Genomic DNA, 15220 nt, shown 5'->3' with positions numbered 1-15220 from the left:
TCTGCTCCAGTGTGGGTCCCTCCCACATGTGACAATCCTCCCAGAGATGAACTGCACCAGCGTGGGCTTCCCTCAGAGTCCCGGCCTTCCTCGGGTGCAGCCACCTATTGCGGCATGGGGTCCTCCACAGGCTGCAGGTGGCACCTGCTCCACGGGTGACCTCCATGGGTGCAGGGGACAGCCTGCCCTCTCCCCACGGGCTGCAGGGGAGTCTCTGCTGCAGTGAACCTCCCCCTCACCATTCTCCTCCCTTCTTCCACTGTTTTCCCCTCACAACTCCTCCTCCCAGCTCCAACTCCTCCTCCCGGATTCCCCTTCTTAAATATGTTGTCACGGAGGTGCAACCACTGTTGCTAATTGGCTCGGCCTTGGCCAGAGGTGGGTCAGCTTGGAGCCAGGGGAGCTTTGAGAATCTTCTCACAGACACCACTGATGTAGCTCCTTCCCCAGCTACCAAAACCCCCCTCCCACGCACACAAACCCAAGACAATTAATCCTCAGAAATGACTGAGAGATTTGAGCTTCTGCTTTACAGAAGAAACTTGTGGAGAACACTTGCACACCTCCCTACCCATTGCTTACTCCAAGTGGGTAACAAGCATTAATTGAGATTAAGAAGCATTATTGCCGTTATGTGCTGAGGTATGTGTTTTGGCTTCTTTGGTTTAAATAGGGAGTTTTGTTGTTCTCATAAAGGGAGGTCTGAAGCTTAGTAAAGTCATTCAGTACAGGCAGAAGAGGCCCAATAGCCCTTCTGAATCACTGCAGCTCACCCAGCTTATATCTGGAGGCCTCAGTGACTTTACTGGTGCTCTGGCAAAGAATTCCATGGCATATGTGCATGATATCTATGGGCAGAACGATGAAACCATTTGCAGGTTTGGCATGACAGGAGAGAGTGCCTTTGGAAAAGGAGAAAGAGCAGCACTTGGATCTTCCAGTATTTCCTTCTGCCTCTCTCTTGTCCTTGCGACTGGGCACAGGCCTTACCAAAACTGGTGTGCCTTAACCTCACTGGAAGTGAAACCCTTCTGCATTCTGCTATGACTCTACTCAGTGTTTAGTGTGTGAATTGCCTTTTTCTCCTGGGTGCTGGAGAAACAATATCCTAGCTATGAGGCATACGCACACCCTGTTCAGTCTCTGAGCAGTCGTCCTTTCAGTTTGTGCCTTCATTTCTCTGACTGTGCATGAGGAAACCTCGTTATTGCCTCTGGCACACATATTTCCTTCTTAGCTCCCATGCCAGCTCAGGCCACAAGCTGTAAAATCCCTGATGGAGTGCACTGCTGCTTTAACAACCCACGGCAGGTACAAGCCCCTTTTCAGTACAACACAGGAATCAAGAAGGGGGGGGGCTCTGCGCTTCCTGCTTGTAACAGGAGAGAGGTGCCGAGACCGGGAGATTTTTGTAGGCCCAGGGTGACAGGACTGCACTGACGTTTGCTTCATCCTGTTTCTGATTATTTATTGGTTATCAATAACTGACCTCAGAGCTGTTGCCAGGGCCTGTGCCGTTTCTGTTACGATGCGAGCTTTGCTGTCCATAACGCAATGGTAACGCTCTGGTAATCAAGTATGTGACCATCAGCGCGTACGTGGAGCAAGGCTGCGTGGGAACGAGCCGTCACAAGTGGCGGGTGCCCCCTCCTTTCCCCTGTGTCCCAGAGCCCCCGGGAGCGCGGGCATCAGCCGGCTGCGGTGGCGTCGCGGCGCCTCCGGGTGCCGCTGTTGGCCGCCGCGGAGCGGCGCTGGAGCCGGAGCCGGAGCCGCCGCCGACACCGGAGCCGCCGCCGCGTCCTGCCCCCGCCGGCTGCTCGCTCGCCCGGCGCCGGCCAGAGCAGCAGCGGCGCGGGCAGCAGAGGCGAGAGGCGGCGCGGCGCGGGGAGCAGCGGCGTCCGAGCCGGCGCCGAGCTCGCTGCCCTCCGGCGGCCCCTGCGCTCGGTGCGGAGAGCGGCTGGAAGGGCGGCAGGGCAGCGGCAGGAGGGAGGAGCGCGGCGAGCGCTGCCGACGATGGCGGGCAGGCAGCGGCAGAGCCGGCGGCGAGCAGCCGGGCGAGTGCTGCTGCCCGCTCTGCTGCTGGGCTTGTGCTGCCGGGCGGCGGCGGAGCGGATCCGCTACGCCATCCCCGAGGAGCTGGGCAGAGGCTCGCTGGTGGGGCCGCTGGCGCGGGACCTGGGGCTGAGCCCGGCGGAGCTGCCGGCACGCAAGCTGCGGGTGGCGACTGCCGCTGAAAGGCAGCTGAAATACTTCTCGGTGAGCGCGGGGAGCGGGGAGCTGTACGTGAGCGAGAGGCTGGACCGGGAGGAGATGTGCGGCGAGGCGGCGTCCTGCTCCGTCAGCTTCGAGGCGCTCGTGCAGAACCCGCTCAACGTTTTCCACGTCGAGGTGGCCATCCAGGACGTCAACGACAACTCCCCGCGCTTCCTGCAGGACACTTTCCAGCTGCACATAAACGAGTTGACTTCTCCGGGCGCTCGTTTTCCGCTGGAGATGGCCGAGGACCAGGACGTGGGCAGCAACGCGCTGCAGGGCTACGAGCTGGAGGCCAACGGGTACTTCGCGGTGGAGATGAAGGAGAGCCCGGACGGCAGCAAGTTCGCGGAGCTGGTGCTGCGCCGAGCGCTGGACCGGGAGAGGGAGCAGAGCCTGCGGCTGGTGCTGACGGCGTTGGACGGCGGCGACCCGCCGCGGAGCGGCACCGCCCAGCTCTGCATCAACGTCACCGACGCCAACGACAATACGCCCGTGTTCGCGCAGGACCGGTACCGCGCCAGCCTGCGCGAGGACGCGCCGCCGGGCTCGACGGTGCTGCACGTGTCCGCCTCCGACGCCGACGCCGGCACCAACGCCCGCATCACCTACGGCTTCGGGAAAACGCCGGCCAAGGTGCTTCAGAAGTTCGTGGTGGACGCGGAGAGCGGGACGGTCACGCTGCAGGAGGCGCTGGACTTCGAGGACACGCGAGGCTACACGCTGCTGGTGGAGGCGAAGGACGGGGGCGGCCTGGTGGCCCACTGCAAGGTGGAGGTGGAGGTGCTGGACGTGAACGACAACGCGCCCGAGATCACGGTGTTGTCGGTGTCGAGCCCGGTGGCCGAGGACGCGCCGGTGGGCACGGTGGTGGCCCTCCTGAACGTGATCGACCGGGACTCCGGGGAGAACGGTCAGGTGTCGTGCGAACTGTCGGGCGAGGCGCCGCTGTCGCTGGTGGCGTCGTCGTCGGGCGGCTCGTACAAGGTGGTGACGGCGAGCGCGCTGGACCGGGAGCAGGCGGCCGAGCACCGGGTGACGGTGGTGGCCCGCGACCGGGGCATCCCGGCGCTGTCCGGGCGCGCGGCGCTGGTGCTGGAGGTGTCGGACGTGAACGACAACGCGCCGGTGTTCGAGGAGGCCGCCTACAGCGCCTACGTGGCGGAGAACAACGCGGCGGGCGCGCCGGTGCTGCGCGTGCGCGCGCGGGACGCGGACGCGGGCGCCAACGGGCGCGTGAGCTACTGGCTGGCGGGCGGCAGCGCGGGCGCGGCGCCGTACGTGTCGGTGGAGGCGCGGAGCGGCGCGGTGTACGCGCAGCGCTCCTTCGACTACGAGCAGTGCCGCGAGTTCGCGGTGGCGGTGCGGGCGCAGGACGGCGGGGCGCCGGCGCGGAGCTCGACGGCGACGGTGCGCGTCTTCGTGCTGGACCGCAACGACAACGCGCCGCGGGTGCTGTGGCCGGCGGCGGGCGCGGGCGCGGCGGGGCCGGCGCCGTTCGAGGTGGTGCCGCGGTCGGCCGAGGCCGGGTACCTGGTGGCCAAGGTGGTGGCGGTGGACGCGGACGCGGGGCGCAACGCGTGGCTGTCGTACGAGCTGGTGCAGGCGCCGGAGCCGGCGCTGTTCCGCGTGGGGCTGCACAGCGGCGAGGTGCGGACGGCGCGGGCCGTGTCGGAGCGGGACGCGGCCAAGCAGCGGCTGGTGGCCGTGGTGAAGGACCACGGGCAGCCGGCGCTGTCGGCCACGGCCACGCTGCACGTGGTGCTGGCCGAGAGCTTGCAGGAGGCGCTGCCGGAGCTGAGCGAGCGGGCGGCGGGCGCCGACTCGCCGGCGGAGCTGCAGTTCTACCTGGTGCTGGCGCTGGCGCTCCTCTCCGCCCTGTTCCTGCTGAGCGTGGCGCTGGCCGTGCTGGCGCGGCTGCGCCGGGCCGGGCCGCCCGCCGTCCTGCGCTGCCTGGGCGCGCAGCGCTTCTCCGTGGCCGGCGCCGCCTTCCCGGCCGACTTCTGCGAGGGCACCTTGCCCTACTCCTACAACCTGTGCGTGGCGCCGGGCCGCGCCGTGGCCGAGGCCGCTTGGCTGCCGCCGCCGCCGCCGCTGCCCAGCCTGGCCGCGGAGGAGCTTCTCGGCGGGGAGCCCTGCGGGAAGCGGAGCCTGAGCAGCAGCGCCGGCGCGGGAGAGCCGCCCGCGGAGCCCGACGCACCGCAGGTCTGTGAGCCCGCGCGCTCTCGCTCTTCTCCTTCAGCCGGGCGGAGCCGTCGTGCCTCTCGCCCGGGCTTTTCCGCGGCTGCTGGGCACGGGGAGCGCTCCTCCGGCTGCCCGGGAGGGAAGGAACGAGCGGGGGATCGCCCTTGCTCTGCGAGCAGCCAGGCAGCCGCGGCACTCCCTGCTCTGCCGAAGGCCGCACGCTCAGCTCTACCCCAGGGGTTTTCTCGCCGACCCTCCTTCGAGTAAACTGATGATCGTGCGTGACAAAAGATGTGGTGGGCGCTTCTTGGTGGAGAATTTTCCTTCCTTGGCGTTTTTTTCCCAAACCGGTTTATAGCTGCATGCAAACCCGTGGGTTAATCAATTTCCCCAGGAAAACGGGCGTATTTTCTCCATTAATGCAGATGTTACAGATTGTTCCTCCGCAGTGAATGCTGCCCTCATACGCCGTGTGTTCTCCCGTCTTCTGGAGGAAGGTTGCAGCAGAAGTGTCAGCATTAAGTGGAGAAATAAATTTTATCCAGGCATAAGTTTTGCCAGTTGTTTATACAGTTCTTTCCCATGCTAACTGTGAATGCGGGTCCTTACCGTGTAGAAGGAGATCCACTGATTCTACGTGGCGCAGTCGGGATAATGGGATTGACTCTTGGTGTTGGCGGTTTTTTCTTCCTGAAACATGCGTGTTTTCTCCATGGAAGGAGAAGTTATGGTTTGTTTCTCCGTGATGAAGGAGGAGAGTGTCCCTCGTCTTTTGGGGGAATTCTTTTGCAGTAATAGTAGCCCAGGTGGGATGGCTTAATTATTCCAGGCATTGTTTCTCTGTGCAGTTATTTCACTTTCTTTTTTTGCTTCCTGGGTCATAATTTCCCCCTTTTCACCGTTCCTGATCTGTCTTTCATACAGTGAAGGTGTAGAATGGGATCTCAACAGAAAAAAGAAATCGCTTTTTGTATTTCAGAGCCTGTTCTCTTTCCTCTCCCCTTCTCCCAAGGGAAAAGTCCGAATATGTGTGTCCGACTTTCGCGTTTTTTATTTCACAGCCTGTCTTCTTTTGCTGTCCTTGTACCCGTCATTCCAGTTTGACGGCTACAAAACCCGTGGTGGCGATTGTGTTTTTGGATCAGTGGTCGAAGACTCCTAATATTCTACACGTAGAATTAAAAAAAAAAAAAAAAAAAAAAAAAAAGTATTTTACTTGCCAAAAATGTAAAAAAATATAGTTGTAAAAAAAGTATTTGTCCTTGTTTTCCCCCTCCCCTTTTCCCAAAGAGAGGTGCTTGGACCTGGTTGATCGCGTTGACAGGGAAAGACTAAACCGAGGAACTCGGTCTCTCAGCACTTTATCAGTCGTTGTATTTGACCAGGAGGGGCAGTGGTCTGTTGGTCTTCCTTTGTCTGCTTTGGGCGTTAGTGCCGATCTCGGTTTCCGTGAAGGAACGAAAGAACCTGTAGCGCTGCTTTTCTGGCAAGTGCGAACCGGCACTTAGTGCCTCATCAGCTGTCACTCGTGTAGGCTCAGTGGAGAGGTTCTTGCCATTCAGCTTGTGCCGCCTAAAATGGTGGTACTGGTGTCGTGAACCGCTGAGATGTCGTGGGCTCTGCCACTCGAATCTAATCCATTTACACTTTTAGAAATGGTTCGCATAGTTTAGGGTGTGCAGCTCTACTTGTCTTCGCCTGCTGTCTTACAATATTTTGCTAAAGAGGTGTCCTACCAACATGAACATTCAAGGATTAGGTTAATAATTTATTAAGAAGTTGCAATCTTTGACATCACGATTTATTTGAAACTGAAAGTTCCTTCTGGTCGTTCAAAGACTCTTATTACTTGGATAAATGCAAATGTGTTTCAACTACGCCGCCAAGGCAATACAATTGTCTACAGAACCTGCGCTGTCTCCGAGGGTGTGTTAGTGCCGGTGAACGCGTATCCTGCCTGTGCAGAATGAAATCCTTCACCGTTCTGAACCTCCGTCCTCTTTCTCCTGGGTGTCGCGGTGGTGGGGATGGGAAGTGTTGAGCCATGTGTCCAGGGAGGGAGGAAGGAAGGAACGGGGCGACCCCCTTCCACTCCAGCAGGCAGTAGGCGCTTCGTGGTTCCTCGGCGGTCACAGGTTGAGGTTCAGCTGAGAAGTTCTGACTAGGAAACGTGTGTTGGCTGAACTGCCAGTAACGGTGAGGGCGGATCCTTTCTGTGTACGATGAGACCCGCTAATTCTACACGACGCCGCCGGCAAAACAAGGTTGACGCTCGGTGTCGATGTTTCCTTCCGATGGCTTTTTCCCAAAGCCATAGAATTTATTTGACAGCTGAAGAGAGCCCCGTTGCTTAATGCTGTTTAGTGCTGGACTCCCAAAGGAAACGCGCATGAGGCTCCATGACTGGAGAAGTTACAGCTTGTTCCCCCGACGTGTGCCGTCCCGTCTTTTGGGGACAAGCTGTTGCCAAACGGCAGCACTAGTGGGACGGATTAATTTAGTCCAGACATTATTTCTCTGAGTTCTTTGTGCATCTACTTCTCATGTTTTCTTCCATCCCAGGTGAGGGGAACAGGCTCGTCCTATCTGACATGACATTTCTCGCCATTAGCACTTGGTTATTGCCGTGCGGTAGAAGGAACACAGTGGCGGGCCGCTTTGTGGTCGGGATGTGGGCAAGGATCAGGGAGGAGGTGTCGGGGAGAGCCGGCAGCGCAGGAGCTCCCCGCCGGGCGGGCAGCGATGTCTCGGCAGCGCTCGGTGCCTGCAGTGCCGGGAGGAGGCTGCGGGCGCCGCTGTTGACCGAGGAGGAGCGAGAGGAAGGCCGGAGCGCTGCAGGCAGCCCCGCCCGCTGCGGCCCGGCTCGCTCGCTCGCTCGCTGGCTGGCTCGGCGGCCGGGCGGTCTGCGAGCGTCCCCGCGGTGCGGAGCCGTGCTGCAGCGAGGCGGAGGGGCCGGCGGCAGCGGCCGGGGCCGGCGACAGCGAGCGGGAGCCGAAGCCGGCGCCGAAGCCAGAGTGGGAAGAAGGAGCCGAAACCGGAGCCGTGAACGGGAGCCGGAGCCAGAGCCAGAGCCAGAAGCGCATCGGCGGGCGGCGGCGGGTCGGTGGCGGCGGTGGTGCGGGACCGGCGGGGCCGCGGCGGAGATGTGCGCGGCGGGGAGGCGCCGGGGCCGGCGGGAGCGAGCCCTGCTGTGGTGCGTGCTGGTGGCGGCGTGGGAGGCGGCGTGGGGGCAGCTGCGCTACTCGGTTCCCGAGGAGATGCCCAAGGGCTCGTTCGTGGGCGACGTGGCCAAGGACCTGGGGCTGGAGCTGCCGGCGCTCCGCGACCGCGGCCTCCGCGTTGTCTCCGCAGGGAGGACGCAGTATTTCTCCCTGCACGGGAAGACGGGACATTTGGTGACGGCGGAGAGGATCGACAGAGAGCAGCTGTGCGAGAATGTGCAGCGCTGCGTGCTGCGGTGTGAGGTGATAGTGGAGGGGCAAATGCAGGTTTACGGAATCGAAGTGGAGATCACGGACATTAATGACAACGCTCCCAGCTTCAAGGAAACTGAACTGGAGGAGACAATAAGTGAGACGACATCGCCGGGGTCGCGGTTTCCCCTGGCCGAGGCTCACGACCCGGACTCGGGAGCGAATTCCCTGCAGCGCTACGAGCTGAGCGGCGACGAGCACTTCTCGCTGGCCGTGCAGGCGGGCCCCGGCGGGGACCAGCGTCCCGAGCTGGTGCTGGCGAAGGCGCTGGACCGCGAGGAGGCGGCGTTTCACGAGCTGGTGCTGAGGGCGAGCGACGGCGGCGACCCGGCGCGGACGGGCACGGCGCGCATCCGCGTGGCGGTGCTGGACGCCAACGACAACGCGCCCGTGTTCGGCCAGGCGGAGTACACGGTGCGTGTGCCGGAGGACGTGCCCGTGGGCTCCACCCTCCTCACCGTCACGGCCACCGACGCCGACGAGGGGATGAACGCGCACGTGAAATACTCCCTGAAGAAAATCACAGAGAAAGCTTCGAAGTTATTCAGTCTGGACGCCGAGACAGGAGCGATCACGCTGGTGCGGAGCCTGGACTTCGAGGAAGCGGCTCTCTACGAACTGGAGGTGCAGGCTCGGGACGATGGGCGACTTTTCGACACAGCGAAAGTGGCGATGACGGTGACAGACGTGAACGACAACGTGCCCGAGATTTCGGTGCGGTCGGCGCTGACCGAGATCTCCGAGGACGCCCCGTCGGGGACGGTGGTGGCCCTGCTGCACGTGCAGGACCGCGACTCGGGGGCGAACGGCGAGGTGCGGTGCAGCATCGCAGAGCGGCTGCCGTTCCGTCTGGAGAGGTCGTTCGAGGACTACTACCGCGTGGTGACGTCGAGGGAGCTGGACCGGGAAGAGGTGGCGGAGTACAACGTGACGGTGCGGGCGGCCGACGGCGGGTCGCCGGCGCTGCGGAGCAGCGCGGTGCTGGCGCTGCGGGTGCTGGACGTGAACGACAACGCGCCGGTGTTCGCGGAGGCGCGCTACAGCGCCCGGCTGCCCGAGAACAACGCGGCGGGCGCGCTGGTGCTGACGGTGCGGGCGGCGGACGCGGACTGGGGGCAGAACGCGCGCGTGCGGTACCGGCTGTCGGAGGGGCGGGTGCGGGGCGCGCCGCTGTCGTCCTACGTGTCGGTGCAGGCGGAGACGGGCGCGCTGTACGCGCTGCGCTCCTTCGACTACGAGGAGGTGCGCGAGGTGGGGCTGTGGGTGCGGGCGGAGGACGGCGGCGCGCCGGCGCTGAGCAGCAACGTGTCGGTGCGGCTCGTGATCGTGGACGAGAACGACAACGCGCCGCAGGTGCTGTACCCGCCGCCGGCGCCGGGACCGGGCGCGGGGGCGGGCGCGGGTGCGGGCGCGGGCTGGGCGGGCGTGGAGCTGGCGCCGCGCTCGGCGGAGCCCGGGGCGCTGGTGGCCAAGGTGGTGGCGGTGGACGCGGACGCGGGGCAGAACGCGTGGCTGTCGTACGAGCTGGCCAAGGCGACGGAGCCGGGGCTGTTCCGCGTGGGGCTGCACAGCGGCGAGGTGCGCACGGCGCGCTTCCCGCTGGCCCGCGACGCGGCGCGGCAGAGCCTGGTGGTGGTGGTGAAGGACCACGGGCGGCCGGCGCTGTCGGCCACGGCCACGCTGACGGTGGTGCTGGCCGAGAGCGTGGCCGAGCTGCTGTCGGAGCTGGGCAGCGCGGCGGCGGCGCCGGGCGAGCCGGCCGGCAGCCTGACGCGGTGGCTGGTGGTGGCCGTGGCGGCCGTGTCCTGCCTCTTCCTCGCCTTCCTGCTGCTGCTGCTGGCGCTGCGCCTGCGGCGCTGGCGCCGCTCGCAGCTGCTGGCGGCGGGCAGCGGCGCCTTGCGCGGCGTGCCGGCCTCGCACTTCGTGGGCATCGACGGCGTCCGCGCCTTCCTGCGCTCCTACTCGCACGAGGTGTCGCTCACCGCCGACTCGCGCAAGAGCCAGCTCCGCTTGTCGGGCGGCAGCTGCTGCGACACCCTCCCGGCCCGGCCGCCGCCCGACGAGCCCGCGCCGCTGCTCGGCGAGGACCCCGCCGCTGCCCCGGTGAGTTCCTGTGCCCGCACTTCGCGGCTCCGCGACGCTTCGCTCTGCTGCTGCTGCTCGGGCCTGGCCGCGCCGCGTCCCGGCCGCTGCCGAGGGGGGTTTCGCTCCCAGGCAGGCAGCGCTTCCCGCGGCAACGCGCCGGCTGCTGCTGCCTCTGGCTGGCGGGAGGGGAGCGTGGGACCGGGGCTCAGCGCTACAGCTGCTGCCGGCGGCGGCACAAGGGCCGACTCTGCGGTCCCGCCAGGTCAGGTGCTTCCCCACAGCCCGTGCGCTGGAGCGGGGGGAGATGCTCTTCCGACGGAACCCTCGTGCCCCCACATGTAACTTGGCTGCTCAGCGTTTCTGCTCTTCTCAGCCTCGCTGCTTCTCCATGACGAGCAACGAAATGTCTTTGCGCTTTCACCTTTGTGCAGCGGGCGGAGGAATGGGCTGGGCAACAACTGGTCCCTTGACGATGTCTGTCTGCCTGTTAGGAAGCTGAAAGAGAATAGGGAAAGTTGTGACTCTTTGAGAAAGTCTCTGGGTGCCTGCTGAAGATGGGCTTTGCTGATTGCCCGTCTTTCAAGGCTTATTTACTTGAAACGGAGCTGTATGTGCCTTGGCTTGAACATACAGGCTATGGCCAGAGCCGTAGGAGAGAGTCAAGGGGCAGTGGGAGATGTAAGGAGGGGGATAGTGCCCCTGTGCAGATGTTCCTGATCCTGTGGGCCACTTCTTTTATAGTTTTAGGCCCTTGACGTTTCCTCCTAAAACACCAGTGAGCCCAGGAATGTGTCTTCCTTCTTGTACAGAGATGTCAAGATATCTATGTGGAGTGCGTGGTGTGATGGTGGTGAATGTTGAAAAGTTTTGGGCAACTGTCCCTGTGATGTGATGTGTTTGCAAATTATCTGGTCAAAGAACACCATGCAAGTTGTGATGGGTTGGAGAGGAGAGTGCTGGGAGCTGTGTGTGAGGGGCTGTTGAAGGATCGAAGACAGATGGTTTAGTCTATTCCCTGTTCAGTGCCCAGCTCCAGTGGCATGCAATGAGAATTTCTTCTTGTCAAAGAACTTTGTCCTGAGCCCTTTTATTCCATCTGCATTGGGTGTCCTGGGAAGTCTCTGCTTTGTGTTTGCAATTCTTTGTTGTCAATTCGTAACTAACACCTTCATTATGTACTTATCAGCCTTGTGATCTTGGGGGGTTTGAGGAGAGTCTCGGGGCTGCTGAGTGTGAGGAGGAAGTGGTGGAGACAAGGCATGGGTTTTGGTAATTCCCAGGTTTGTTGCTGGAAAACATAAAGTGAGTCTGAAAGTGTCATATTTTTGGATATCACACTACTGAGTCTCCAAGTGGCTAAGACGTGGGTTCAGCCATTTTCTTTCCTGTTGTATGATATTTTTTGTGAATGACAGGTATTGAGCACAGACGTACACTTTACGTTAAGGTCTGGGAATCACGTATTTTCCAAGTTGCCCATGTGCTGAAGAAGGATGATGGTGTCTTTGAGTGACACTTTGATGAGTGAATCTTTATTGGAGCTGCGTATTGCTTATGCACTGGAGAACATTTGCCATTTCTTTGACTTAGTGTGATGAGCAGAGAAATCTCTTTGCATGTGTCCATGTTGTGATTGTTATTCTTGTGTAAGGAGAACTGTGTGTGCAACGACTCCTTCAGTGGTGTCTGTCTGCAAAGGCAGCTTTCCTGTTGTGTGATGTTTGGGCAGGGTGAGAAATTTGTGTGTGTCCAGAGACAGGGCAGTTGAAAAAGTTTACTGTGGTACAATATAAGATGTCTAAAAGATGTAAAGATGGTGTAAAAGTTCCATTTGTCCTAGTTCTTAGATGAAGCCCACAGTTGTCCTTCTCTGCATTTTTCCCTTTTCCAGTTGTCTGAAGAAAATACATTGAGCACTGCTGGCGCTGGTCTTTGGTGTGAGCTCCTGTGTGAGTGTCCTGTGGGCTTTTTACTAACTTGATACCTTTCCTGTGTGCCTACTAGAGCCGAGATCATCTGAAATGTCCAGCTCTGATTCCTTCACTTCTGCAGGTTTCCCATTCTTGCCTTATTGGTTGTCCAGGTCTAAAGCTGGGCTTCATTGTGCCTGGTCATGCCCCAAAAACATTAAAAGATCTCTTATAACTGTTGGGCTGGGGGAGCAGTTTCCACCCCTCCTGGAAGGTGTTCAGCTGCCAAGGCAAAGACTTTGACAGAGCTCAGTTTCCCTCAGGTGTCACTGAATGAAATGCTCTGTTGCCTGTGGCCGCCATATGGCCACGAGTTGGATATTGTGCGTGGTGCAAGCAAAGGCTGTGACTGCAGAGTGAGGAGGGTGAGGGGCTGGCTTTGGACTAGGAAAACAGGTGGGCCAATGTGGTTTTGGGTGGGCCCTGGTTTGGTTTCATGGCTGGTGCCAAGGCCTGTGCCACTGATCTTGTGATCCTGGTTTCCCTGTCCTGAAAGGCAATTCCAGTCCTCCGGTCATAAAGTGTTTGTACAGTAACTGTGCCTGTAGAACGATGATGTGTGTGTAGAAAGGTTTATAATTCCTGTGTGAAAGCTCCTTGTAAGTTTGCAATGTAGTGTTTCTTCATAGTTTTACTTAGACTTTCTTTCAGGCCTTTGTTTGCTGGAAGGTCATGGTACATTTTCCCCATTTCTGGAGAGTTCTTTATGCTTTTGAAAACATCAGTGTTGTTTTTGCAACAAATACATACTTCAAGCCCCTAAGACAGAATTTTGTTCATGAGAAAAAGGAAGCAGAAGCTGAAAGAGAATGTGTTGTAATTTCTCAGGAGATGTAGCTTGAGAAGGAGGCCCATGAGAAGGTGTTTACTCTTACGACTTCATATCTGTGGGAGATGAGCAGGGCACAGATTAGAAATATTGCCGAGAGCTGACGAGTATTTCTTAAACTGAACCCTCCTGCTGTGTAGTCCAGAGTAAGGCTTTAGGGCAGCACTTGCAGCTTGAGATCTCAGGGACTTCCAAGTGCTCTCCAGGATGAATTCCCACGCCTGCAGTGAAGACTGAGACATCTTCCCGGTGAGTTCCTCTGAATCCACTTTCTCTTTGAATGCTTACTTGCCTTGCTGGTCTGATCTGTGGGGTTTTTTTTCTTTACCTGGTCTCCTCTGTATGTGCGTTTATCTGTAACAATCAGCACAGCTTTGTTCAGCCATGTGTGGTGTGTTAGTGCCTCTTGCTGATGCTCGAGCGGGTGTGCAAGGCAGGAGATGTGGGGGAATGTTTGTGTTCTGTTCTTGTCGGTGGGGAATAGAGGTAAACATGACCTTAGCAGGAGTCGCATCTCTGTGGAACAGTGCGTGTGATAAAAGAGGGGAAAAGATTCCCCTAAGCCATTAGTTTGATGACTCATTCTTTAGCTGTTGGATGACTGCTCCTCTTCCATTTTGGGCATTTATCATTGATGTGGTTTAGAATCCTCGTCATCCTCCTGAGAGTGGTGATGAGAACTCAAATGTACCTCTGTTCTTGGTGCGATCGTGGTGCATTGTCCTCTCATGATCTGTTTTTGCCAATTCTGAGAAGGTCAGAAGCAAACCTGCCAGTTGTGTAGGGTTGGAGAGAAGACAGGGGAGCTCTGGGTGTGAGGCTGCAGAAGAAGAGACGGTCATTTCCGTACCTGTCGTAGTTAACACGAGCGTGTGCCTCATGGAGTACCTAATGGTGTATCATTTCTGTGCTTTGAACCTCACAGAGAAACGCACCTTCCCTTGCTCATACACGTCCATGGCCAGATCTTGGTGCACGTTCTAGATATTGTGTCTTGCCAAGTTGCCTTTTGATTACATGTTCTTGCAAATTATGAGGGTCAAAGCACACCATGCAATGGTGTCAAGGTCCACTCATTGGACTTGTGATGGTTCGTTTAGTACGATCTCAAAAGTGCAAAATTAAGGCGACCAACACCAAATGGGATTGCATCAATCAAACAGTGAAACTTTATTGTGTTGCCCGTGAAGTGGCACATGATAGTTAGAGAGGGGTGAAAGAAAGGGGAAAAGTGAAGTTTAGAAAGAATAGAAGGGGAGGTTATAGCTACCAGTGCTGATCTCAAGACGTCCTAACAGTCCTCTGTCCTGTCAGTGCTCCGTCGTCAGTCATTGTGATTCTTGGTGTGGAAGCTTCAAATATTCATTCCCAAGAAGTCATCTTTTATGCTTAGTAACACATCTTGCTCCTCCTCTGTCTCAGGGATCTCCAACCTTCTCATAATTCAATTATGATATCTCTGCCTTTCTCGAGTGAGGCTCTCACGCATGCACGGGGACAGTGTCCAAGGCGTGGTCAGTGTTAGAGGCAGGTAGCCTTCAACCAGGAGGTGTGTTTTGGGATTATAATGAAGCAAAATTTGTCTAAAGTACATGGTACATGGCCAGTAGTTGGATATTGTCCGTGGTGTGACTAAAGGCCGCGAACGCAGAGCGAGGAGGGGCAAAGGCTGGCGTCACACCAGGAACAAGGTAGGTCTGTGTGTTTTTGGTTGAGCAAAAGTTTGATTTCATGCCTGGGGCCAAGGCCAAGGCCTGAGCCATGTGTGCTGTGATCCCGGTTCCCTATCCTGAAAGGCGATGGTCGTCCTCTGATAATAAAGCATTTGTACAATAACTCTGCAATTAGAAGGATGATGCATGGGGAGAATGGCTGATAATTCCTGTGGGAAACCACTTTTATCCGAATTATATCTCCCTGTTATGTTGCGACATAGTGCTTCTTCATAGTTGCAATTAGACTTTCTTTCAGGCTGGAAGGTCGTGGTTTTGTTTCCCTATTTCTGGATAGTTAATTTTTTGAAAATCTGAGTGACATTTTCCAGAAAAACAAAAGAGGGGAGGAGACTCCTCCTAAGGAGGTAGTTCAATGACTCAGTCTGTGTTGGATTACTGGTGGTCTTTTAATTTGGCCATTTGTAATTTACCTGTTCTTGAATACTTAGGATTCTTCTGAGTATGGTGGTGGGCTGAGAGAAATGTATCTCCTTTCCTGGTATGATCATGACGCATTACCCTCTCGTGATGGTTTTGCTAATTAGGATGTTCAGAAGCAAACCTGCAAGTTGTGTGGGGTTGGAGAAAAATGAGAACCATGATGTATGGGTAGAATGGCTTCTCTTTCCGTTGTGAAACCTTTATCCATCCATATCTCCCTGTAACACTTTGGTGGAGAGTTTCACCAATGCAGTAATTACATTTTCCCAT

General features: G+C 58.1%; 2 protein-coding genes across 2 annotated transcripts; both read left to right on the top strand.

Moving 5' to 3' along the window:
* The first annotated feature begins 1847 nt into the window (after positions 1-1847).
* LOC141929183 (protocadherin gamma-B5-like) lies at positions 1848-5599 on the top strand. Its single transcript, XM_074838363.1, has 4 exons — positions 1848-4458; positions 4496-4747; positions 4832-4934; positions 5499-5599. The coding sequence occupies exons 1-4, from the start codon at positions 2014-2016 to the stop codon at positions 5597-5599; spliced, it is 2901 nt and encodes a 966-aa protein (XP_074694464.1). The 5' UTR covers positions 1848-2013.
* Positions 5600-7180: 1581 nt separating this feature from the next.
* LOC141929182 (protocadherin gamma-A10-like) lies at positions 7181-10750 on the top strand. Its single transcript, XM_074838362.1, has 3 exons — positions 7181-10257; positions 10369-10469; positions 10580-10750. The coding sequence occupies exons 1-3, from the start codon at positions 7581-7583 to the stop codon at positions 10748-10750; spliced, it is 2949 nt and encodes a 982-aa protein (XP_074694463.1). The 5' UTR covers positions 7181-7580.
* Positions 10751-15220: the final 4470 nt, after the last annotated feature.

The sequence above is a fragment of the Strix aluco genome, chromosome 13, assembly GCF_031877795.1.
Source record: "Strix aluco isolate bStrAlu1 chromosome 13, bStrAlu1.hap1, whole genome shotgun sequence".
NCBI lineage: Eukaryota > Metazoa > Chordata > Aves > Strigiformes > Strigidae > Strix > Strix aluco.
This window is presented reverse-complemented; position numbering and strand designations above follow the sequence as displayed.

What these genes read in the sequence shown, in the direction of transcription:
- LOC141929182 (XM_074838362.1), top strand. Translation starts at nt 7,581, where the DNA reads ATGTGCGCGGCGGGGAGGCGCCGGGGCCGGCGGGAGCGAGCCCTGCTG. An exon ending in CGACTCTGCGGTCCCGCCAG is followed by an intron (nt 10,258 to 10,368) that starts GTCAGGTGCTTC and finishes TGCTCTTCTCAG; the next exon opens with CCTCGCTGCTTCTCCATGAC. An exon ending in ACAACTGGTCCCTTGACGAT is followed by an intron (nt 10,470 to 10,579) that starts GTCTGTCTGCCT and finishes CCGTCTTTCAAG; the next exon opens with GCTTATTTACTTGAAACGGA.
- LOC141929183 (XM_074838363.1), top strand. Translation starts at nt 2,014, where the DNA reads ATGGCGGGCAGGCAGCGGCAGAGCCGGCGGCGAGCAGCCGGGCGAGTG. An exon ending in CGGAGCCCGACGCACCGCAG is followed by an intron (nt 4,459 to 4,495) that starts GTCTGTGAGCCC and finishes CTTCTCCTTCAG; the next exon opens with CCGGGCGGAGCCGTCGTGCC. An exon ending in CTCCCGTCTTCTGGAGGAAG is followed by an intron (nt 4,935 to 5,498) that starts GTTGCAGCAGAA and finishes TTTATTTCACAG; the next exon opens with CCTGTCTTCTTTTGCTGTCC.